Source organism: Haemaphysalis longicornis, unplaced genomic scaffold (assembly GCF_048455015.1).
Source record: "Haemaphysalis longicornis isolate Haplotype H1 unplaced genomic scaffold, Haemaphysalis longicornis Haplotype H1 scaffold_7, whole genome shotgun sequence".
In the NCBI taxonomy this organism is placed as follows: Eukaryota; Metazoa; Arthropoda; class Arachnida; order Ixodida; family Ixodidae; genus Haemaphysalis; species Haemaphysalis longicornis.
The window spans coordinates 75,647,079-75,673,359 of record NW_027526422.1 but is presented as its reverse complement, the minus strand read 5'-3'; the positions used below and the strand labels follow the sequence as shown (position 1 = coordinate 75,673,359).

Genomic DNA, 26,281 nt, shown 5'->3' with positions numbered 1-26,281 from the left:
TTTAGCAGGCACACATATCTTTCCTACCATCATATCGCATTCTTTACCGCACATGCTATCTGTTCCCTCGCCGACTCCCCGGTCCCATTTGCTCTGTTCGCACGTCCATTTCTCATTCTTATTGAAAACGCAGCCAACCCCTCGTTTGGAAATCCTTCGCCCCGTCAATTCCCTGGACCTCTGGGTGTCCCCTTCGCCGAAAATGATTATTTGGGCCACCCCAAAGCTCCGTGTGCGCGTGTACAACAGATCCGCGCGAGCATTATGCAACATTACGCAGACCCCGCGGCCTTAAGGTGACCACTAGGACTTGCACTTCGGTAACTTTTGTTCTCACTCTCTCTGCCGTTACGAATGGCACACAAACGAGAAGGGGCAGTGAAACTTTGTCGTAGCCTGGCAGTTAGGATCAGAGTTTAGTGTTTCTTTAAATAGCACATATTGCTGTGTTTGAAGCGCTGGGTTTTGTATCTCTCAAGCGCCAAGTTTCTGAAGCTTGCTTTTACGTGAAGATGGCAGATTAATGTATGTGCGCTCTCATTTCACCGCCAAATCGCATACTAACCTCATACACGCGTCCAGACCCACCCACCACGGACATAGCAAGGAGGTCGGCAATGTTAGGTTCACTGCCTTTGCAACCATAAGCAGGATAATACAAAGTGGGTATGTAATGACAAGGAGAAACTGCGGGAAGTATGAGGAGAAAACCAGTGAATAGGTAGGTACACACGCTTGGCGGCTAAAAAAATTGTTGGCGCGGAGGAGAGAAAGGCAGGCGGTCATTTTGATTGCGTTGCCTTTGTTACCTTACATTTTCTTGTGCTGGCATGTGTCTCAGTTTCTTGCGCAAATCGTGTACCAGTTAAGCGCTGGGTACATCAAAAGCGTGCTGGAAATCATCGCGTAAGGTGGGAGAAACGCGATGCGGGTGTTTTTATTGACTGTACGTTTCTGAGGAACATCGTAGTCCTAACGGGTCACATTACAATCGCTGTATTAATTATACCCACCGTGGTGGCTCAATGACTCCTATGCTGAGTAGACGGTCGATAGACCAATCCTCCGTATTTTATTTGCAAGCAAAACTTGTATTGATTAACCTGTTTGTTAGGAGCTCGTTAGGATGTCCCAAACAAGCCGAGAACCTCAAGAAAAGAAGTTTGCCGTTATCGGGATGGAATCTAGGTCCCTCGCGCTATGAAGCCGATGTTATACAATTGCGCCATTCGGACACAGTATTCGTATGCAGACCGTTGGTGATCCTTGCGCGGCGTCGTTGCCAATGAGGCCACTAGGCAGCGCTGCATGCCGGGAGTTGAGCAGCTGATTTTAAAGTTGCCTAGAACTACAGCGTCATAGCAGACACGGGAGCCGAAGTGAATCTGCATGTAATGAGGTGCTTCTTCATGATTCTTCTTCAGCCAGTGGGTCAGGAGGTATTTGGTATGGGTTAGGTCAGGGGTTGCGTTTGGGTTGATTTGATATGGGTTTGATTTTGTTTGGTGAGTTTTCTCCTTCTTAAGGGTTGGTATTGCGTTTTGAGTTTTGCTTTAGTTTATATTGACGGGTGACTTGCTTCGCGCGAGGTTGATTGGTTGTTTTCCACATAAACGTAAAACTTTATAATGTATGCTTGTACATTATCGGGTGCACGTAAACCTAATTTTAAGCCATTCCTTACGGTGCATCTCACAGAGCAAGTCTCGCGCTTAGGGCCAATGGCGTGCTAATACCTATTTAGCTTCATGTGCCGTTACCGCGCTTTGGAAGAAAGTTGGGATTTAAAGGAGTACTGACACGAAATTTTTATGTTACGTTTTTTTCGCTGCTATGCGTGCCTACCAGCCCAATAATCATCGATTGACAGATTAGACGGTCGAGCGCAGCGTAAACATTCATTTACGGCGCCGTTTATTCGTGCCAGTTTCGGTTTCGACAAAAAAACGCCGAGCGGCCGCCATGACAGCATGTATCACATGGCATCACCATTCTTGCCGTATCGCTGCCTCTCTGGAAGCGCGCGCGAGCGAGCGCATGCGCGCGTCCAGACCGGCCGAGGTCTTCGCCGTCCCCACAGGCCCGGGCAGCATGACGTCAGTCCCAAAACCATGACGTGTACACACACCCGAGCAGCGCGCGCCAACCACAGCCAGCGCGTCGGCCTCGTCACGGGAGCCCCGACGTCGGCAGTTTGGGGCACGTAGCAGATGATGTCACGCCGGCCCGCTCTGGGCTTTCTCGTGCGGGCGAAGATTGAAATGGATTTTAAATATGTTTCGCTGAACGGTTGATGTTGAAACTTGCTGGGAGATATCTCCTGATAAAAAGGAAGCGTTTTACATAGTTATCTCAGCTTTGAAGTTTCGTGTCAGTACTCCTTTAAGTCTACGCCTTCACGCTAACGAAGAAGTTGGAGAATCCACCAAAGGACATCAGGGTACGATAAGAACGCGAAAGCGTTTTTTGGCCTGGTTAGTCGACGGGTTTCGGTCCCTTACCACGCAAAGCATACAACCTCAACATGCCGCTGCGACAATGTTCTATGCAAATGTGAAGGCGAACTGAGTACTCGGACGGGAACGCCCTCTCTTCGTCTGTACCTACGTACCCAGTTATTACTGATGCATGCGCTTCAGAACATGTCTTACCTAACGAATGCGTGCTCCATTTTTGTCGGTTTTGTTTCTACTACACTCGCTATTTAACGTCTCAGAGCCAGCGGCAATTACAAGTGCCATGAGGTTTGTTGCTGGGGGTATTCTCGCCCACGTCGCTTCTAAATTCCACGCACTTTTTCGCACTAGGTTTCCGCAGGTTTTCGCACTAGGCCTCCTCGTAAGCATTAAAGCCCTTGCAAATCAGCTTCATCCTTTGCTTCCTATCATCGTACCTTACTTGTGCCTTCACTCATGTTTATGGCTTATATGTGCCAAGTGCCTTACATGTGCCTTTACATCGCACCTTTACCCATCTAAGGTGAAAGGCGTATTAGAAGAAGATGAATTCGTTCAGTAACGGTAGATAACAAAGTGCCTGTTCTGCATGATTGTATGGAATAACTTTTTTCCGTCATTTATTATTAACCATAGCGCTTGCATAATCAAGGCGGCATAATTATCCGGGTAAAATATTTTTCTGTGAACTACCGCGTGAACCGCTACTTACTTCGAATTGCAAAGCCCTATCTTTAACAGCTGTCCGATACCTGTCGCATGCTACTTTCTGGAGCTGGTGAGAACGTGTTTTGACGGGAAAACCCAGGAAATCTCTATAGACGTTCATTTATATGTCCCCGGGCCCTGGTGTGGTGGCTTCAAGACTTCGTAGAAGGGAGGATGTGATCAGAAACAGGTGCGGCTGTGCTTCGCCAGCGCCGTATCCCGGCTGGAAGAGTAACCGGATCTAAAGGTTAAGTTGCTCGGGGTAGCCTCCAGACGGCGTGGGCAAGTTAAAATCGTTGTTGGTTTCCCCCAAAAAATTCATCGCCATAATCAACAACCTGTACGGGTTAACTGGAAGAGGAAGGCGACTCAGAGATTTTCCTGCGCTTCCATCAGGTTATTTTTACCGCCCAGTGTTTATGGAATTTCCCCACCGCGTGTTTTGCGGTCTCCGGTGTGGTTGGCCCCCTCTTTTTATCCTTTCGTTTGAACGCATGGTCGACCTGTTGTCAGTCATTTGCATTACATGACCCACCTTCCCAACTGCCGTCTACAATAATCAGGGCTAGACTGTCGTTTCACCGTATTTGTCCACTTAAACGAAGCGATTGTACGCAGGTGTCGCCACTAACATTACTTTCACTGGCAGTCTGTCCCACATACGCTAGCTTTCAAGGTGCCTGGTAGGACATAAACTTTCCCCTTATGAGTTATCCCCGCGAGTACACAGCTGATGCATACCAGTCTGCTTTAGTGAGACAGGTAGTTACGGCTCATTTAACAATACTTAACTGAACGGAACCCGTGCCCACGCAAATCTTGCGTTTAATGTTTTCATGATCTGGATAAGGGCTGATAAATCGGATCACTACAGTTATAACCACTAACCTAAATAGTTTCCTGCGTATCTTGAACTCGTGTTACATTGCATGTCTGTGAAACTAAACTTTCGATTTCTGAGGGCTTATTTTCAACATGCAAGCCAAGAGAAAAAAAATCGGCTAAGACTGACGAAACAACGGGTCTGGTGGTCCTCACTAGCTGTAACTTGGCTTTTTCTAAGACTTCCTTTTTGAAGCTTTAAATTGTTTTTTTCTCGCTTTGCTGGGTGTTGTTTAAGCTTTGCTGTAAAAACGACACCCAGTTTTGAATGCACTTTTTTTCATTCGTGGGTGCAGCTCAAAGGAACCAGCTGGGAAGCTCTTCAAGCGACCATTGCGGAGACGTTGAAGTTGGTGCATCTGGAAGATAAGGCGTACAGCATGCCCAACACCCTCTCTGGGGGAATGAAGCGGCGACTCAGCCTCGCCTTCGCCATCGTGTCTAAGCCAAAGGTGAGGGAATGGACCCTCTTATTTTACAGAAAGCATAAGAATAGCTAGCGCGTAGTACCTATTAAAACTCAATCTAACTTGTTTAAAAAATCATAAGCGATTTCATTTTTTTTCAAATGGATGACAATCGAACCTCTTTTGCACACAGCATAGAGAAGAATAAAAATTTGGACATTAATTGGCTGTGGTTAAAAGAGGTTGAACCAAGCTTGTCAAATGGTACTTCGACCTTCCGCCAAGAGCGCACAGTAAATTCTCACACAATTCTATCAAAGGAAAACACTGCGCACTTGCTGCTGTAGGCGCGAACGTGTTCGCACTGCCGTTCGGAATGTGGAGCATCCAATGGGCCCCAGATTCTGAATTAATCATGTATGTATGTATGTATGCATGTATGTATGTATGTATGTATGTATGTATGTATGTATGTGTATGGATGGATGGATGGATGGATGGATGGATGGATGGATGGATGGATGGATGGATGGATGGATGGATGGATGGACGGATGGACGGACGGACGGACGGACGGACGGACGGACGGACGGACGGACGGACGGACGGACGGACGGACGGACGGACGGATGGATGGATGGATGGATGGATGGATGGATGGATGGATGGACGGACGGATGGATGGATGGATGGATGGATGGATGGATGGATGGATGGATGGACGGATGGACGGAGGTATATATTTAAACTACAATCAGGCACAGGACAGTGCAAAAGGCAAAGCCGTGATGATCACACCTTGTACAGTTATCCCCCGTGGGTTATCTGAGAATAAAGGTTTGCTTTGGTAGCGCTCGATGCCCGCAATACCAGTTTAACTACTTCACAGCAAAGCAAAGAAACGTGGAGATCGTAGAGCTTAGAGAACGCTGCATATGAATACCACGTGTTTCTATCACTCCTCTATACTATTTTGTTGCCGTCTTCCGTACAGCTGGTCATCCTTGACGAGCCAACGACGGGACTGGACGCAGAGACACGACGGAACGTATGGGACGTAATCCAAGCCCTGAGTAAAGAACACTCAGTACTTCTGTCGTCCCACGACATGGAAGAGGCGGATGCAATTGGCGACAGCATCATCGTCATGGCCCGCGGGAAGGCCGTGTGCAGTGGGTCGACATCCTTTCTAAAAAAGGCTTGTGGTATGTTACAACTACGGCTACCCGCAATCATGTCCGTGAACGTGCTCACTGGTACGGCACACTGACCGTACGCAACAAGAGAGGCAAACATTGCTTTAAGTGCATTAGCGGCTAAAAGATTAACTATTCTTCGTGCCGTTAAGCTATACTTGATGAGATACTGTCACGCTACAACATATGCAGGATGCAGGTAATGTCTCTAAGGGTTTTGAAACCTGAATGAGTATTCGACATAGTAAAATTTCTAGATTAGCTTGGGATATTGTCCCATTTTATCGTTCATTGAATTTTCGCTACAACCTTCTTTGCACAGTTCAACAGAAGCGTACCGGTATTTGCACTCAGACCATCGTGCGCTCAGGTTTAACTGCAGCCACTACAATATCTGCGTTCACAACCACTTAATTGCCCTGTCCATATTCGTTAACTCAACGACAAGTTTGTTGTGTGCATCGCATCACTTCGCAGGTGTCGGATACAAGGTCTCTCTGGTGAAGGAACCTGGAAGGTTTGAAGTGAAGGATGTGCTTGCTTTGATTCACAAAACGGTTCCTGGCGCTGAAGTGGATAACGACAAAACGGGAGAAGTCATCATCGCCCTGAACACGCTCAACCACGAACACTTTCCTGCAATGTTCAAGAAGCTGGAGCAGAAGTCCGAAGAATTGGGCATTCAGGCCATTGGCGTGAACGCTGCGTCGATGAAGGAAGTCTACTTAAAGTAAGCTTGTGGCGAAACGTCTATACACACGAGAAAACGACGTGAAATGTAAAGCAATACAAACATACATAAAAAATGAAGGAGGCTCATACTAACACTTAAGACTGGAAGGTAGCGAAGCCGTACGCAATCACGAGAATCACAACTGTTTAAGTGCGCGATTGCAGTTTCTTTGCTTCTTTGTCGCTGCCGCAACAACCTTTACTCCATCATTGTTGCTATCCCTTGTATTCTGAGCCCCTCTTTCACTCAAGCCTCCAGTGGAGGAGATCTTCGAAATCGATTTCTCCGTGCATATGCATTGAGGAATCCTCCCCTCAGCCGAGTGGAGGGAGCAAATGGAGTGGAAGGGGGACTCACAGTACGGCCCTGTGAGTGTGAGCTTCCTTCATTGTTGAAAGTGATGATGATTCGACATCGCCTTAAAGGAGAGCAGGCTATCACGCGTCTATCTCTTTTCGAGAAAGTGTTGCCACGATTACGGGGAATTCAGAAGCTTTTGGCCAAATCTTGGCTGATCTCCCTAAGTGTGTATGCTTGGCTTAACGAACGTGTGCTGACAACCCTGGTTGGTCTCCGCGAGGCACGCATACACGCGCGCTAGGCATTTTCTTGTTTGTTTTTTTTAACTACTGGGCCTTTGCCACAATCTTGGCTAAGCTCCCTAAGTGGCTATGAGTGGCTTAGCAATGGTACGGCGGGGACAGTGGGTGGTCATCACCAGGCACGCACACACGAGCGCCCGGTATTCTTTTTGCCGGTGGCGCTGAAGTGCGCACGCTCAGCGATTTTCTTGGTATTTTTAGCGGCGGACAGGAAAAATTACGATTTGCTAAACATCTTCGCCGATAAAATTCGGGGCGCTTACACAATACATACACTTAATGCTGATTATAACCCTAAATAACCCCAAAAGTTTTCCATTATTGTAAATTTGTTGCACCTCTCGCGAGTTCTCGTTTTTCAGATGAGTTTTATGGCCCACGGCAATTTTTCCTGCAGTGGTTCTTGCATAATCCTCATACTGTATATTCGCTATCATCAAACAAGTGGCTCTCGTTTTTACCCCTGATAAAACCCACACTATAAGAGGTGAAGGAGTCCGGCTAACTGTTCAAAGGAGTTGAAATGCTTGTCCCATATACAATTCCTTTTTCGAGTATCTGTAACTCCTGTTACCCCAGCATAGCCGTACCCTTCAACAGGGAGGCACCGGACTCTCATTGGGAGGGGGTGAAGTTATTCCTAGAGGAGTTGCGAGGTGTCCTCTGAATTGGCATCGAACAGCTCTCAACATTAGTTGGGTACTTCCACCGATCACAGAGTTATGGAACGTTGGACCAGAGTACTGCTACACCGTCCCAAAGATGGTTACCTTACTCTTTCTCAGAATCGTATTCTTTTGAAAGGAGCCATGAAGAGAAAACACAAGTTTGGTTCATTCAAAAGATTGTCTCGTTAGAATCATACTGACACCACTTTTAACGTAAACTTCGCTCAAATAAGCTACATAATTAGTAAAAACGGGAATGGTCATGCGACCCACCAGCTCATTTCCCGCAACAGAACCTATGATGTCACATGAGCTAAGCTCTGCGATTGGCGGAGGCTGGCAGAAGCAGACGCAAATTAGGTAGAGGGACGTCGCCTTGGCTAGGCTTCGAATTCAGCACACCCATGCTATGCACTCGTATGTGCTCACGGGATCTTCAAGACCCCAATGCAGCAGGTGCGGAGAAGCCCTATTCGTATTTCACATACTCATTGAATGCAAGGCGCTCGACACCACACAACGCAAAGATTTTCCTGAAATGCACAGACAACACATCCCTCTACACCAATCACACTTCTTGGCCGACAAACCACAAGCGTGCTTTTCAGTTTTTATCAGACGTCAAGTTTTTACAGCTTCTTTCACATCATGCATAATCACACTGGCCCTATACACCAGCCATCTTCATGCATTCGCTTCAGTTTTGTTTTTACTCAGGCAATCGAGTATTTAATTGCACATCTATCTTCATCAAATAACTGTGTCTTTGGCACTCTTTGCCCTTGTCGGCCTTGCGCCATTAAACTGAAGCGTCATCATCATCATGCTTCGTGTTCTGCCCTCGCAGTGTGGCGCGATTCCCATTCATTTTAGCGCCCGCCCGCCAATTTGAACACCGCTTAATTCGGACAGTTTTCTGGTACCCTTCAATTTAGAATTAACGAGTTTTTACTGTATTACCACCCTTCTCATTAAGGTGCACTCACACTAGGCAGAGATAATGACACGGCGGTGACGCCGACTTCAGAGCAGGCAGACGAAGTTGTGACACGTCGCCGGCAGCAGCACACACATCGGCTGATTGAAAGTACGCGTACTGTGACCGGCGCGCCGACAAAAGACTGCGAAAAAAACCGGTCGGCTTGCCATACCGGCGACGGGTCGTCGGGAATCCACCTAGAAGTGAAAACTGCGCACTGAACACATTCGTGTCGTAATTCTTGCGCCTCTTTTTGTTAGTTTCCGCAGTGTAATAAACTTGGTAAGGTCCATGAACCCCATACAGCTCAACACTAGCGCTAATACGATGATTAATTTTAGGAATTTATAAGCCACCCCAACACCCCCAAGAGGATTTTCACACCCCCAAAAAATATTCTACAACCACGAGCACCCGCTCAGAGATTTATACACACACACCCCACATCCCTCCCCCCCCCCCCCCCCCCCCCCCCCTCTCGGAGAATTTCGACACCCTGCAAAATTGAAACTCTGTATAAGCTCCCCGCTTAATTTGTTTTCCGACGCTTCGCAAGTGCGCTCTTGCAACTTCGTTTCAATGGAGGTGCAAACTACATATGCGGGTGCTAACGACACGCTTGTAGAAAATATAAGGCCAGTTAAGTGCATAAGGGTTACGGAGGTAGTTTAGGGAATAAGGAATGAATATTAGGAAACATTCCAGGGCAAAGCACAAAACAAAAGTACGGCCATCCCAATTCCCGCAGTAAGAAATCACACTCGCAGCCGGGCACACGCTTGCTATCGCTTGTGTGCCCGAAAAATAGTGCAGTTCTTGGTGATCCGCTATAATAGCGGCTTCAGGAAAGCTCACTGCGCAGATGTAACTCATGAAATATTTAGTTTATCCGTCAGGAATTTTTTTAACCAGGCTGAAACATCTCATACAACATACGAAGGGTCATAAAGCCAGCCGTGCGAAAAGGTGGACCCCTATCTATTGGGAGTGGTGGTTATACATGTATTTAAAGTAAAGAAGGTTCGCGCTTGAAAACTAGAGAAACTATCCGTCAAGGGCCTCTGCGGCGGCTGCAGTCCTGCGAGCCCAGTCCACCAACTGTCGCTGGTCCTCAGAGTACCTCGATCTAGTATACAGGTTATTGTCCCCTTCATTGCGTTCTGGCGTGGGGCAGTAGTCTCAAGCGGGACGTCCCGCACGGTCCATGAACGTAGCGTTTTCAAATCCCGCCCTGGTAATGATATTTTTCTGCGCGGCTTTTCTAAGATACATGGTTTGCGTATGTTCTCTGCGAATTCATAACAAAACCTTAAAACTGGACTTTGGAACTACCATTTCAAATGTCGATACATCCCTCACGTTATTCCACAATTTGTTCAGTTGTGAACTGGTACTTTGTATACAAAAAAAAGTGAATTGTGCTTTCAGAGGAAACTATACTGATGTGTGTATTTTGCAAAATAGGAAGGTATTTATAGTGAGTAAACATAGTTTTCTTCATCCACTTAAACTATACACCAGGCAGACTTGGGTGGAGGCAGGGGAAATGTATAGGGCCGCGGACGGCAACCCCACACACCACACATCGCAATTAGTAGCGCTGAGCACGGACAAAAAGAGCAGCCTTTATAGAAAAAAAATTAGCTCCAATTCACGCTGTGAAGCTGCTTGGACTGCGAAGCTGTTAATGAGACCGGCAAGAGGCGGGGCGTGGCTTTCGCAGGGGTGGCGTCCCGAAAGCAGAAGCAACGACAGAAAGAAAACAGATGACCGTCTGGCGAAGGGTGAGGAGAAGGGCTGCACGCGCGGCTATGGCGCTATCTCTCTCACTGCCTCCCCCTCAATCTTGTTTCATACGTCGCGGCAAAAGAGCGCCCTTCGCCTCCTCAGTCGCAGTTATGTTCGCCACGAATGCAAACAATGTGAACGCCATTATCATAATTTATGCGGTTTGTACTTCAAACTAGGTCTTTGGATGAGCGCAAGTGGTAGATCTGCCGCTGAGTTTAAGTAGACCATCAGACTCCTCGTCTTCTCGCGCGGGCAAGACGACGGGCTGTCAGTAAGACGGCGGGCTATCGCTCCGTTGCTCTATTCTGGACCAGGTTCGAATACTGGCGGGGCAAGCAAGTTCTCATAATTATCCTTGGAGTTTTCTGCTGACGCTGACACGAAAATTTTCTTGGCTGGTAGAGTTATAGAGCATCGCCGTAAAGACAGGGCATCGAAGCCATTAGGGGAAAGAGCCAGGGTGGAATAATTGTTTGGCCCGCTCATATGCACGGTCGAACAAAGGGCACGCCGGGCCGCAAAACTCACACTTCTCTTCAGAGACCTTTCGCAATACCGTTTCTGGTGTATTTGTCTAATTAATAAAGGAAGGGTCGCGGGATGTAATGCACAAAGCACGCTAAAAAAGATTCTGCACCGTATCGTGCAACCATTGGGCTGCTTTTTGCTGGGTTTATAAGTTAGAACCTATTATAATAACAGAATGGGATAGTACTACTACGTGTATACGCGCGAACATTGCGTCTCCACAACGCGACCGAGCTCGACATTGGCTCGAACCAGCAGCCTGTTCAGCAATTTACAAACCGGCGTCGGTTCGGAATGCATGTACGTGCTCACTCTAGTAAATTTTCAGGCGCTTATTTGGTCGTTCAATCATACATTTTAGACTCCCAAACTCACGGCCACATGTCGTCTCCGCGTTCCGGTGGTTACCCTGACAGATTAATTGGATTGATTGATTGTAGGGCGGCGTTGCGTCGCGCCGCCCTAACGTTGCGTCGCGCCGCCCTGCGTTGCGTCGCGCCGACGCAACGCAGGCGATGAGGCGCGCCGTAGTGGCGGGCTTGCGATAATTTCGACCTCCCGGGGATCGTTAAGGTGCGCTGAAATGGCGCACACACGGGCATTTTTTTTTTCTTTTCACCTCCATCAGAAAAGCAGCCGCCGGGGCCGGGAATCGACCCCGCGTCCTCACTCCGGCAGAGTCGTCCTCTCTTCGCGCGGTATTTCGGCGTGGTGTGGAAGCATAAAAATCCCACCCCATTAATTGGGTCAACTTTGCTAGACGTGAGCAGAGTGCGGTATTCATTAGCAGAATGATAAATACGAAACGGCTGTGACGGAAAGCAAAAAGTCGGACACACAGTGCCAAGGCAACGCATATCATCGAAGTAGCTGACGCGCGCAACCGGATGTTGTTTCAGACGTCACCAAGAAGCGAAGCAACATGGGCAGTATCCGAGCGAACACCTTGAGCGGTGCTAAGGTAAATCGAAACGAGGAGTAAACGCGCGACGAGCGAAACTGCGCTGTTTTTAGTTTGCAATAACTCCACAAATAATCAGCGCTTTAACAAAATGCTTGTAGGAGATGGTTACAACAAGATTGCTTTATCGAAAATGTGAACACCGATCTTAAGTTATGCACTTAGTTACGAGGAAAGCTGAGCACAGGAATCGAAATCTAAGAAATTAGGGGAAACATGTCTCAAAGCTTTCCGTAGGCCGTCATCTCATTTAAGCTGTCAGTTAATCCCACTGATTCATTCCTGGTAACAGCCCCTCTCACGGTTCTGGCAGCACTAGACCTCCCCATTATTATCACGGCGTTCCTATTTTCTCTAAAAGCTTTTTTATAATCCCCTAAACGACGTTTTCTTTAGCACCGGTGATTCCTGAACAGTTTAATACTTGAAAACGCAGAAAAATACTGCAGTGATCCAATGAAATGCAGACAATGGAAGTGGACGTTTAGCTCCAAATGTTTCCATAGCTGTGCAGTCAGAAATTTTCGATTTTTCGACTGCGCCAAACATTGGTCCACCCAAAACGAGTAATGCGAGTTTACATTGAACGACAGAAGTATGCACTCCCTTGCGTGCGTTATGGAGTGAGAAGCGAGTCCTCCACTATGGAACGTAAAAAAAAAAACACTGGCACCTGAAAATGTTCAGCACTGTCTTATATATTCACCTTTTTTAGTCCTACTATTCTGGTATGATATATTTTTATTGCAAAAAAAGCGGCTGTGGCGACTGGTTTGACAGTGTAAAACGATGATCAGTTTTATTGCGCGGAAATACGAGCAGCACATCTTCTGTAAATCCATATGCTTACGATTTTTTTAATTACAGGATTAACCTGGACTGGACTCCTGAAGGAAAAGAGCGGGAGGCAGCAGTTGATGGTCTGTATAATTATGACTGTCAGTGATGGATCTTGTCTAAACCGTAGTCGGTAGTTTTCACTAGCACATGGCGTCCAGAGGCTCCGAATTCACGGCACAGGTGTGCGACAAGTGCGAGGAAATGCATGTCGATAAAATACCCCGACAATTAGATGCTTTAGATGTTAGGTGTACGGCATAAACTTGTCTTTGATTTGCATTGTTCGAGATTTCATATTGTTACAGTTGCATGTATAGTTTTAACAACTACCAAACAAAAAGAAGGCATTGGCCCAGACGAGCCACTTTGTCTAGATGTCAGGGTGGCTTGTGCGTAAGGCGAGTTGTAGAGTTTTCATCGACAGAGGATGTTTGCTTGGTTAGGTATGCAAACCGAGATTCACTACTCACCGTGGTAATATTTTCCAACATACAAAATATTGCAATTATTCATATTCAGCAGAGCGTTGCATTGTTTTGGTCACTCGGGGCCGTTATACCCGTAGGTATCTTTTTTTGACTCGTGCAGCGACAGGCCAGGTTTCAACTGCGACTGTAGTGCATTTTAGAAATTTCAACGGAAACACGGATGCTCGACAAGTGTCGTAGATAGGGTGCTATAGAAGGGCAGCCGAAATAAAGCTTCCCGTTTTAAGTTTGAAGTTGCTGAATTCTTCTCCCTTGGGCGAAGGCGTTTAATGTAGACGCACCCTTCAGAACTAAATTCTCTGTGTAGTTGAGCATTTACACGATCCGATCATGAGCTGGGGCGTACCGACCTTTCCGTTGAACAATTTCTGTAGTATTGTTTGGTGCGCAGGAGTTCGGCCACATAACTTTCTGGAATGTACTAACAGGGGAAAAAAACGCTGTACCTCCGTGAGACACTCCAGGAAATGAATTTAGGGGGGCCATTGTGACCGTGGAGCTGCCGAAGCTAAGTTATGGATCAGCTGCACCTAATAACAATAGCTCTCTTTCTCCTGCCCTCTTCCTTCCCGCAGAGAGGGCCATAGAAGAACTGTGCAAAATGGGCGTGAAGAATCCGACAGCGTGCCGTCGTTTCTGGGCCCTCTTCATTAAGCGGCTTGTCTACGTGACCCGCAGTTGGAGCTTCCTCTTCGTTGGCATTTTGATTCCACTGTTGCTGCAGCTGTACATTGCAACCAGCATAAAAATGCCATCAGCTAACCGATGGAGCGGCGGTCACATTGTAAACAACACTTTTCCCATCGAGGTACGACTAGGCTCCCACTTCCCGGACTCGGAGGTCTACCTTCAAGACTCAACGACCACGAACGCGAGCCAGGGCTTCCGCGTGCTCGTCGAGTCAGAAGGGTGCAGAGTCCACGTCGTGAAGGACCTTCACAAGGCGTTAGAAGAGATCGCCCTGGATGACTTCGGCCACTACATGCGGACTTACCCAGTGGCGGCCGCCTTCGAAAATAACGTGTAAGTTTGTCCCTTTGCTCAGTGTGAGCCTGTCTCGAGTATCCATACAATAAGTGGCACCATTTTGGGCTTCTTTCGCAGCATATGAATGGGGTGCATCATGTGAAAGGGGCTCGTAATTTTGGTCTGCTTCTGTAGACACCCTTCTCGACGTGCTTTTGTGGTCTGGGGCGGATTTTTGAGTTTCGTCATTTCACAAGTTTCTACTGTAAGCAAGCCCTGATTGGCTGCGCCAAACGACATGAATGCGACGTAAAACGGCACGACGTTCCTCTGCATGACAAGGGTCTGGCAATTAAACCTTCGATTTGTTTTAAAACGGTTACAAAACATATTCTCAAAGCGGACACATCTGAGAATTGCGTCCTTTGTGAGCCATGCTGATACATCATCACTTAACAGCACTACCATACCAGAGATAAATAGGGATTTAGGAATGCGTGCAAAATGTTTTTGTCCACCTCCTACATGCGGAGTTCATGCCTTTGTAATCAAAATCTAGCAGTTGCATCCTTGCGCTAGCGCGTTTGTAGGCTTTAATCCACATGGTCGTCTCTACAAGCAAGACTAAAGGAAGAGGTTCGAAACATCGTTACCCAGTGTCGTCGGTGTTGGCACCGCATCCAGGAGTAGCAGTGGATGCGGAGCTACCTACTGCCCTCGTTACAAAGTGATTTTGAGGTTCTGTCGCGTCGTATTTCTGAGCTAATGTACTGTCGCTTAAGGTCATCTTTGCAAGGTCACTGCGAACGGATACATAGTCACGCACGCGAAAATTACGAAGCGTAAATTGTTTCTCGTTGAAAACTCTTCAACGGAGAGTAAAAGTACACCTGAGTTTTGTATAACTGGTGGATTCACCTGATGCTGAGGGCCACCAACCCGCTTTACAGAATCATATACATGTGCGTTGGTCATAGTACTGAAGAGTCTTTAATTTAGCGTAATTCCACAATGCGGATGAGGAAGGGACCCAATGGTTCTATTTATTACACAAGAGGCTTTCGGAAGACGCTGAAGTACCGGCGCAGGATGGAGTGGCACGGGCGACTTAACAAAAAAGTGGCCCTCGCGTCACTAAGAGAAGCCGTGCAGATGGCCTCGGTAATGAGACCCCTAGCACTGCTACCACCATTTCCTCCCCGACATACACGGAAACTTGAGTGAATGCACATTTATTTCTGTTTTTATCACCATTATGACATTGGCTCACTTTCTCATTGCACTTGAATTAGGTTCATACCGCATATGACATGTTCCTTGCCTAATCCGACATCATGACTCCGCAGCGAAGTGAATGTGCGGGGAATCTAGGCTACCATCTGGCTGCTAGTGTAAGGGCCAACAATTCGAATGACGGGGGCGACAACCCCTTGCGCCCAAAAAGGCAGCAACATCAAGCATAAAAGACCTCAGCGACAGAGAGAGACAGTTGATTAATCCTTGCGGGAACATTGCAACGCTGCTGTTTAACCATGACAGAGCTCTGCCAGGAATGTCACGAAAGCAATGAGGTAGCCATATATAACTGTCAGTGGCGTCATGTGTCAAGGGCACCTCTCAGAGGGGATGCATTGAAACCCCTCAAAAAAAACAAAGAAACGAGAACTTTAGGTGCCTGCCAGTAACGCACCAATAACGCACCAGTAACGCCAGTAACCCACTGGTTGACTGACTTGGTTGATCGTTGATTGGTTGGACTATGCCTACGAAGGCTGGGCAGGAGCGGGCCAAACTCGCATCGGCTATGGCGTCCTAGTCGAACCACGAGCCTGTGTATTCGGGGCCCCAGCGGCGGAGGTCGGGTACTTGCGGCAATCATCCACGCTCCATCGACCTTTGCTTCGATGGCCCCGAAGGGCTACTTCCGTTCCGGGACCTACCTGGATACCTGGAGCAGCAGCGGCTACCAAAGGGGTAGCCTCCAAGGAACTACTTTGTGACACGCGGTGCCAACGACGTCCAGACGACGTCCGAGCACCGGTACGCCGGAATCATCGCGAGACGGCGGCTACCACCGTGTCGCGGCCACGCAACGGTGCGACACGTCAGTGCTGACGACCGGGGTAGGCCAGTCCAATAGGGACACGCAATATAGGACAGAACTAGGGACTAGTTGTTGTAGAGCGAGCACTATAGACATGGGGATTAATTAGTAACGTGTGGACAGGGGTCCTTGGAATTGATAGTGTAGAAACTTTGTTGCACTGACTTTTGGGTTTGACTGATCATTGGTGTCGTAATGTTTAGTTAGAGGTTCCCTTGCTGATCGGGTTTGTGCTGTTGATGGCTGGTTTGGTTGACTTCAGGGTTTTTTGAGACTGTGTAAAATAAATGCGTGTTTTGTTAAAACCTTCAACGCCTTTCCTGCGTTCATCTCTCTAGGCTGGTCAAGACAACTCCTCACCAACATCACGTGACCAGTGGTGCCACAGCAGCGCCGCCACACACCAGAAGTAGCCCTAAGGATGGTCAACACTTTGAAGGCGTTCATTTCGAATGTGTCCATTGCGGAATGCGCCTTATGTGCACAGGAATGCCTACAACAGACAGTAATTGAGTCCGCTAATACGTCGTTGCGAAACCGAGAGGGAACGTTGCGTCCCAGCAACAATACAGCAGTTTCCCATGGACACGTTCCCATACGACACGCGCCCAACAAGAAAAATTAGGATCGGTAACAAGAAAGAAGGAGGAAATGGAAAAACCATCCTTACATTAATGTGTTCGGGGTGCAGGACTCTTCACAAGGATTAAATCGGGATTGCGATGGCAGGATATGAGGTGAAAGGGAGGAGGCGGAATTTGGGATGCTGATGGGATTACTGAAGAGGTAGGGGGAAGAGCAGGAGACGAGTCTGATATTGTAGCGTAAACGCAGCGACTGGTCAACAGTAAGGGGTGTAGTTTAATAAGAGAAGAGACCAAAAACCCTATAGCAGTCTAATGGCGGCTCTGCTTGCTGAGGGAAGCCCGCGCAAAAGAGAAAGTCCTCCTCCTCCTTTAGCCGGGGTGTTCCCGTGCACACCCGATCTCGCGCGAACGAGGGATTGACGACACCGCCCTGCGCTTCTTGAGTGCCTCAGAGTTGCCTTCTAATGACTTGACTGTGGCAATATAAAGAAAGAAAATAGGACGGTCAAAAACGTGTGAAGAAAGGTATTGAAGTCGCGGAGGAGATTGGTTTTGAGAAGTTGAATGGGTGGGAATGAATGAGTAAGAAATATTAGGTGGAAGCAAGAATGCACGAGAAAAAATGGGCGGAGGTGGAGAACCCAAAGATGTATAGGACAAATGGGGAAAGCGAGGTGTGCGAAATGAGAATCGAAAAAGGCAGCTAGCGTAGGGAAGGGAAAGGTAACTAGGACGGAATAGGGTGGGGGAAAATTGGAAAATAAGTTTAGCAGAGCGCAAATGGAGGGGTAAATGCGTAAAGAGAAGGTGAGGGATCTAGCGGAAGGCAGGGGCTTAGAGGGGGAAAGATTGGTGTGAGGAATAGTGGAAAACGATAGAAGCGCTTAGTAGAAAATAGTTAAGAGATAGAGGAGAGAAGGGACGTTCTAGGTGAAGTATTGGAGGGGACGGGAAATGAGGAGGCGACCATCAGAAAGGCAGAAATAAACAGTGTAAAGGTAGGCCCTACATAGCGGTACTTTCCGCAAGAGCATAAAAGAGGACAGGAGAGAGGTCAGCGGAAAAAGCGAGAAAAAGAAGACGGTGAGGGGTAGAAGGGGTGAGAGGAGGCGGCTTTAAGTGGCAGGGGAGTCTGAAACGTATCATCTTTAGGCGTTACTTGCAGTGGGCCCGACCCCAAGTCTTATCTTTTTAGCGCTGAAGCTTGCCACATAATTTAGTTGTGGTTGAACAAACGTCGCCTACAGACGAGTGATCGTCAGTGAATTTCCGCACACATAAGTTCTAACGTGCTGGACCTGGTGCTTTTAAAATACCCATGAACTCCACGAACAATTTGCGAACAGCACTGCGATCAAAACAAAATTGCGTATCCTGTGCTTCTAATGTATCCTCACCTCGCAACCGTGTGCCGTTTTTGCGAACTGATAGTCATTAATTGTGCAGGTGCGGTGCCTGAAGGCAATGTAGCGGGCACCGACGAGTTGGCGATACACATTTTAAAAATATTTCCCGCCACAACTTTTCCTCTGACACAACGCTTCGCAGGACACGAGGACTGGCAAACCCCACGAGTATGATGGCGGTCCCCATCACGTTCAACATGCTGCACACGGCTCAACTGCGGCAGTTGACTGGAAAGCCAGCAGTGCGCATCTCTGCCACGCTGACGTACTTGAAGCTCGAGTACCGTTTGATACAGACAATAGAAACTTTTATTTCCGGTTTTCACAATATGGTTTACTGGGCCATTGAGCCGGCTTTGAGTTACTCGCTGGCCTTTTCTGCCTTCGCCATGTTCCCCGTCGCCGAGCGTCTCGGGCGTGCCCGTGAGGTTCAGCTCATGACCGGCGTGTCGGGCTGGTTGTTCGTGTTGGCGCACCTTGTCTTCGACTACCTCTGCTACATGCTCATCATGGTGCCGTGGTGCCTTATTCACTACAGCTTCAACGAGTACTCTCAAACCATGGCTGGTAAGTTTTAGCGTACGACTCATTCTAGCAAACGTATACGTAGGTCAGTATTGCAGCATGCTATGGTGTGTATTCACCTTGACAGCTTACCAGCGATGGTCCCTTTCCTCGACGGAAGCAGTACGATGATCTGCGAATTCTCCGCTTCCAGGTCGTTCGCGGCGAGAAATGTACCATAGGTTGCGATAGTCTGGATTCCATGCGAGCAGCAGGCGAAGGGCAACGCACCGACACCACATGAGCACAGGCCTCTTTAGCTGTACACCTGTTTACCTGTATTTCTTGATCGTACAACTGCTCGTTTTCTCACCCAAGCAAGGGTGCGCGTAGTTATCAACAATCTAATTTTTGCGGGTGCGGAATAAGAATTTTTTCTGCAGACTTTACCTTCTGAGCATTTTCTACTGATTGTGCGGTTGCCCACGCGTCCAATTGGAAGTTGGAAGTTGCAGGTTCCCGTCATTTGCCGCTTTTATTTCCCTCCAGGTTTAAGATATCATTTATGGGGCAATCAAAGCGACTATAGAGATTTATAAGCACTGCCAAAATTCACGAGGCTCGGATGATAACGTTGCAGGGCACTAGTCTCGGGTATGTGCGAGCCTTTCTCAGCTTAGTTACACGTGATCGGAAACCAGATAGGCCGCCGTACCAACTTCCGGCTATACGTGTCTTTATAAGGCTTGTGGCGCCAGCAAAAAAAAGTTGCTTTGCACCAACTATCAATGTTGCACTTATGGATTTGTGATATTGCTGGTCAGAGTAGTCCATCTTTGAAAGCTAACGTTGAAGGGACTTTTTAATGTGATAGTTGGAGGCTTGACCAGTCGCCGGCAATGGCTAGAAGAACCTTACCTAATAGAGACTACCGTCGCATTCTTTTCCTTTGATGTATTCTAGGTATCCTGATGGATAGATGAACACCCCCAAGGTCTCAGACGAGTTTAAGCTTGAGCTAGTTGGTACATAAATTCGGAAGAAAGCGGCAGCGAGACAACGAGGACGGGACCAGAAGAGAAGCACTTCTCCTTTCTGTTTGTCTTCTTCTCGTACCGTCGCGTCTCCGGCGCTTCACGTCTTTCCGAAATCCGCATATTCCCTGCCACCTACTCATCGGCGTGGAATCTTCATTCTATCAGTGGGCCGCTGCCCTTCATGCTTTGATCCACGTTTTACTGGACGAGGACAGAGAAAGCCAGTGTTTTGTTTTGTTTCGCTTTGTTGTGTTGTGCCGATGGTCGATCGGTGTCTTAGTTGCATTTTAGGTACGCCGATTTGCGGCCCTTTCATTTCGTCGTCTGAAAGAACTTGGAGGAAGGTGCCGGAAAATTGAAAGGAGAAGGTAAATTTACGGGAGTAGAGTAGACAAAGGAGGAATAAACTGAAGTAGTTTCTACGTGTATCAAAAGATCAACAAAGAGCAGGCTGAGCTAAAAGGGCGGATGTTTAGTCATGCCTGTCGGGGATGCTTCAACCGCACTAAAAGCGCTTAAGAGTAACAATCAAGACATCGAGCGTAAACAAGGAGACCGCCAAAGTCCGAGTAGGCATATTTACACTCGTAAGCTCAATTAACGTCTCCACACCACACATGCGAACCCTTACAAACACTAACAATTCTTATTAGGACACATGATGTGCTAGGTTCAGGATTAGCTAGTCTAAGTTCTCTAGTTTTATTTATCACAATGTCTTCCGTTTGAGACAAAGTCCAAGTACTTCTGGGCATAAGAGCCAAGACTAGACACCTCAAGCTGAGTCAGAGTGAATGTGTGTATGCTTTGGAGGTACGTTTATTGGTTTTATGGTCAACAGTTTAAAAGCATGTGTAGGTTACTTTTATCTCTATGGTAAATCTGACATCTTATCAACCTTGTTCATACTATATTTAAAGGTCAGTTACGATATGGTACGATTGCCAGCATTTTAATAGATATTATGCGTGCAGTGTCATTGCCAGAGATTACAGTTACGGCGAGGTAGTAGACTCCTCATAATGTCCACCATAACAAACATTTTGGTTCATCTCAAGTTGATTGTTCCTGTAACCAAATGATAACGTCTGATGGCTGCGTTTCACTTCGTCAATCTCCTTGGGAGAGCACATTCCATTTTTCCATCGCCAGCTCACAATGATAAAAATCAGCGGGCACTAGCAATCACCAGAACATCCTTATTCTATTAACTGATTTGTTATGCGCACCGTTATACTGGTTGCGGCGACCATAGGAAGCAGGCCAGTATACCATTGTATCAAAGCATGGGTGCCCATATCTAATGAATCATGACAAGGTAGTTAAAAAAAGAGAAAAACCAGTCATTGATAATTGAGTTGCGGCGAGCACCACGAAGGGGCAAACTAATTCAATATTTTAACGGGCGCAAATTGGTTCGGGGTGGCGTTCCGGAGGCGTCGCAATATATAGTATTGTTATTTTGAGACCTCTTTAGATTCAGGTGATTATTTATTTAGCAAGCAGGATATATACCCTACGGCAGACTCATAGCGACTAGTCTCAGCTCAGAACAACCGAGAGAAGACGTCCTTTCCCGCTATTGCTCGAACAAGCTCACCGTACAGCCACTGATATCACAACAGTCTGCGCTCTTTGAATGTCTTTTCAGCTGTCGTTGAATGACTGAACTGTTGCAATATTTACACTCACTGAGTCCATTATATGTCGGCCAGGCCAAAAAAGCATACCCGGCAAAAGTAAACCATTCAGCGATAGCGAGATTGAGGTCTGAGGAGGTTGACTACGAATAAAAAGGCATGCATTGTCTCAGCTGCTGGTCTCGTATTTGTCGGAGAATGCTACGTGGTATCATGGGGATATCTCACAAAGAATATTGCTTCGTAGCGCGTATCTTAACCTTGTCTTATAATGGCGGCAGTAGCCGTAATGCTGGCATTTGGTGCACCAACTGTTTGGTGTTTCCGTACGTGAGGCGTGCTCTGAAAAATAAGGGACGTTTTGTCGGAAGAAGTTCCGCTTGTCTTCTTTGGGCAGAATCAAGAAGAAACTGTGTTTACAAGCTGGCATTAGCAGCTTAGTAACACAAGCGGCGCACGCGTTTTTAGCTGAGTGCTGTGAAGAGCTACCTGCATTGGATCATTTGCAGCAGGAACAGCAACTCCGCCAATAAGACTCCTCACCTCAGTGTACAAAGGTGTACGACAATATATTTCAGGAAACGACGAAGACCAATGCGCATTAACTGAACGATGGCGAAAGCAAATGTAGCGGAATACGTATACCGATTAATCTAAAGAAAAGAATAAAATTCGGCCCGCCAACAACCATAAAGGCTGCATCAATAATGAATGATGTCGCAAACACGCCAGCTACAGCGGGGCCTTCCAGTCCCACATCAACGGGGTAGCTTTTTTTCTCCGACAGATGACCTGATACGCAACATAATCATGACACTTATATTCAACTACAATTTACCTTTAGCGATGAGGTATGCGATACCTCGCCGGAATGGAGGTGGAGCGGGGAGTAAAAAATTGGCTCCAATCCACCCTGTAAAGGGGGTTGGAAAGCAAAGCTTTGAACGACGCCCACAACAATCGCCCATGCGACGTCACTTGAATTCACGCACGTTGCTTTACAAAGAGTGAAACCTGAGATTCTGCCAGCTGTTTCCTGGAATTCGCGAGGGTGGCGCCCCGAACGCTGCAGAAGCGTCGGCCACGGCCGGGCTGGAGCGGCAGACGGGACAAAGAAAACGGAGAGTCGGGACAAAGTGAGTCCGGACAAAGAAAACGGAGAGAAGCGCCTTTCCAAGCGTGAGACAGCGTAACGTAGCCATCCTGAGCTTGTGTCTGCACCATCGCGCGACACAAGCTCTTCAACAATTCGACATCTTAGTTTAGTGATTCCCATTTATAACAATTTAGAGTAGTTAGTTTAGTAATTTGAGAAGTGTGAGACAGCTGCGGGAACTTTTATAATCGATAGTTATCAGAACCAGTTGCTACTTCCGCATTTTGTAATTCCTCTTAAAACGCAACCGAATTGGCATTCACCAATTTTGAAAGCAACGTCGCATTCGTGGCAAGCAGTAGCGGCCAGATGTGTCTATGTGGTTTGTACATTGTTTTCTTGCCCTGCTAAGCAATCTTTAACGTATGTTTGCCGTGCGACCACTTAATTCCGTCGGGTGCGCGTTACCCTGGAGGTGCTTTCGAACAAGTTAAGCCGTGCGAAGGCAGCGGCTTAACTGTTGTTGAGCGCGAAATGGACGTAAAGCTGCGCCAAAACAGGCCCAAAAAAACCGTCGCTAAACTTGACGATAAAGCCGTGCCGCCGACGACACCGCCAGTGAGCAGGCACTTCCGCGCGCGGAATGCTGGGTAAATTCGCCGTGCCATCTACAGTGTGCTCCGTGAGTGAAACCCTCCGCCCCCTCGCATCCCCATCGCCGCCGCCTCCGCCACGTTGGGAGTTTGTTGTCCAGCACGCCACGAAAGAACCGTTGGCTGGTAGAGCTAGAAAGCTTTGTTTTAACAGTGAGAAGTTTTGACCGCCAGTTTATGCAATCAAAGATTTTTTAGAGGAGCCTACAATTCGTGCACTGTTTTTTTTCAGGAGCCATGGTCGTGGCAGTTTCAGTGTATGGACCGACCGTGATCATGTTCTGCTACCTGATGGCAGAAAGGGCACTAACACCCGGAGGAGCAATGGCAAGCGTGATATTGTGGTTCTTTGGTGGCGGTAAGTCACTGCTTTGTATTGATTTGCGAATACAATATCTACCATTAAATGCGTGGTGTACTGATATAGTTCAGAGCTGAGCACAATACAGTGCAATTTAGTGTTAGACTGTTTGACATGTTTTTCTGCGTCATGTTTAGTCGGTTGCTACGACATCTCGTAGATACTAGTGGCGCCGTAGTACAGCCTACGAAATATTTTGGACAAACGGCATGGGGGGCGTTGCGTCGAATTCCGACGGGTAGTCAAAGTATATAATGTCTCATACAAGTGTCATGTAAGATTCTCACTATTCGGCACAATAAAATCCCAGGCAAATTTGAGTAATATCTGGGTACATAACCTGAAGTTCCCAAGTGTTATTTTTAGTTAAAATACGCCTTTGACTGGTTTTTACGGCAACAAACGAAAAAAATTGCGTTGAAAACGTAGTTGAGCAGAGGCGAGAATTAAGATAAAGCTGAATACATGTCGCGTCGTGCTGATCCGAGCGGAAGAATTAAGGAACAAACTAAGCTTGGCCCTATACCAACCGATGGCTCGGAAACAGCGCGAAAGCGGGAATATAGAACCGAGGAAACCTCCATTTCATTAGTCATGGCAGAAGTTATGTAGGGAAGAGGGAGAAAGGAGAGGGAGTTGCTCGATTTTTCTGTGGCAATATTTGCGAGGATATTGACGCCAAACTTGAACTAGAAACCACGCCAGTAGTTTTCAACTTCCCGTACATTGATCTAGGAGAACATGGAAGGAAGTGGGGCATGGTCACCTTTTTAAGGGAATGCATTCATCAGGAAGCGGCACAGCAAATAAGAAGAGCTTACACAAAATCTTAATGTGAGTGGTTCCGCGATAAGAGTATCACTCGGGTGAAAAGTTCTGTCCACCAAAGGCATTTGAGCCACCATGAGCAGGCATGACGGCGAATGCAGATGGTGTGACCTCTGGAGGCCTCCTTTCCTGCATTGTCTTTGTGGATTCCGCCCCCCCCCCCCTCCCGATCTGCAGTCCTTACGGGTTATCACGAGAAGTTGAGCGCCACCACGACCGTTGACAGCACTTGAATTTATCAGAATCATTACCCAGTCAAAGAAGACGCTACGCTTGACGGAATAAATATGAAGAATCAGAAGAAATAGTGGATTCGTCATCCGACTAACAAAGAACACCAGAAAACAATTCAAGAAACTCACGCAGTACACATTCCTAAGTTTGCGTGGGAGTTAATGGGTCCCCATCACTTGTTCAGTGACTCGCATTGCCAGCTGCTCCTCCGCTGCTTCCTATTTCAGATTCGCAAGTGTTCCCTACTTCAGGTGGCCGCAGCAGCCCGGCGTGCGCAGTGGAACCAACTGCCCACAAAGGAAAAAAAAATACCAGTAGAAAATTTACGCCTTCCCTGCATGAACACGGTTTCTGTGTTCGTCAGCAACACCAAACTGAAACGTCGACCACAACTCTGAACAGGCGGCAGTCCCGTTGACTATCTACTCAGCATAAGGGATTCGCTTGGGCGAAATAAATTTGGGGGATTGGGGGAATCGAGAGCTTTGGGGGGCCAATGTCCCCATTTCATAAGATCCACAGATCAATGAATAAGAACGTGTGAGTTGTACAACTGTGCTCGACGGACATCGGATATCGACGGACACCATAACGTGATTGCACGTGAGAAGAAAAGGTCACACCGGCCGCGCAGAACACTGGTTGTAGGGAAGCTTTGAGATTGAAAATATGGACTTGATGGTAGCCATCACGCACTGTCGTAGACGATTACTGGACTGACATGGTGTTGGTAGACAACGGCATGCTGCTGGATGCTGGCACTTTAGCTAGCGGTATGGACGAGGACGGGAGGTTGTATGGCGATATGATGACAGATATGCGAGAAATAGCACATAAATGATAACGATATGCAGAAAAGACCATACGAAAATGCTAACTCAAACGTGATTTCATTTCCTGAGGAGTAATAGGGCAATGATGACGACGTCAAAAGAAGACAACAAGCAGATGCTAACTCGAAACTGATTTCAACTTCTGCGAACAAGTTTATCAGACGAGAGTTGCAGCCGGTAAGAGAGCTCGCAGGCAGAACTTGCGCTTTGACCAGTCCTTTGGGGTCGTGTTAATTTATTGGTATTCCTACAAATTGATCCGAAATTTTAGCCAGGTATTCATTGTTCAGTAGGTTAAATTAATAGGTGTTGACCGTGGTGCTTGAAAATATTACACGAAACAAACTTATTCGACTTGGGTTACAATATCATGCGCAAATGTCAATTGTGATTACTCCCTCAGAACAGGTGGGCAGCGAGAAAGCTAAACACTTTCTTAGCGCACCAGCTCTTACACAGCACAAATAAACTAACTGTGGACGTATGCTAAAAATACAAATTCTATGTTATTTCAGAAATGTGGATTCCTCTCTGCCCCCTCTCGTCTTCTGGACAATTTGTTTGCTGCCATTCTTTCTCATAAAAATAAAACAATATAGAAGAAAACACTTAAACCGAACTGAGTAAAAGCCTTCCTGCTAGGAGTATCGCTGTACCAAGGCCTAAGTTGCATTTATACTCTACCGTACTATTGTGGGCCGTCTACAGGCGATTTATTCAGGCAAAGAAGACGCAGCCTCGCCCACTAGAGGCGCAGTCCTCAAGCATCATTGAACTGGGTAAATGTAGTTTC

General features: G+C 47.2%; 1 protein-coding gene across 1 annotated transcript in view; it reads left to right on the top strand.

Annotated features, from left to right (window-relative positions):
- Positions 1-26,281, top strand: part of LOC144146362 (phospholipid-transporting ATPase ABCA3-like) — a 116,467-nt gene that overhangs the window by 58,817 nt on the left and 31,369 nt on the right. Inside the window, exons 8-13 of the mRNA XM_077678319.1 lie at positions 4,343-4,498; positions 5,448-5,658; positions 6,127-6,379; positions 13,918-14,262; positions 18,445-18,869; positions 23,465-23,590. Of these exons, the coding sequence (XP_077534445.1) occupies positions 4,343-4,498; positions 5,448-5,658; positions 6,127-6,379; positions 13,918-14,262; positions 18,445-18,869; positions 23,465-23,590 (1,516 nt within the window). The remainder of the gene's footprint in view (positions 1-4,342; positions 4,499-5,447; positions 5,659-6,126; positions 6,380-13,917; positions 14,263-18,444; positions 18,870-23,464; positions 23,591-26,281) is intronic.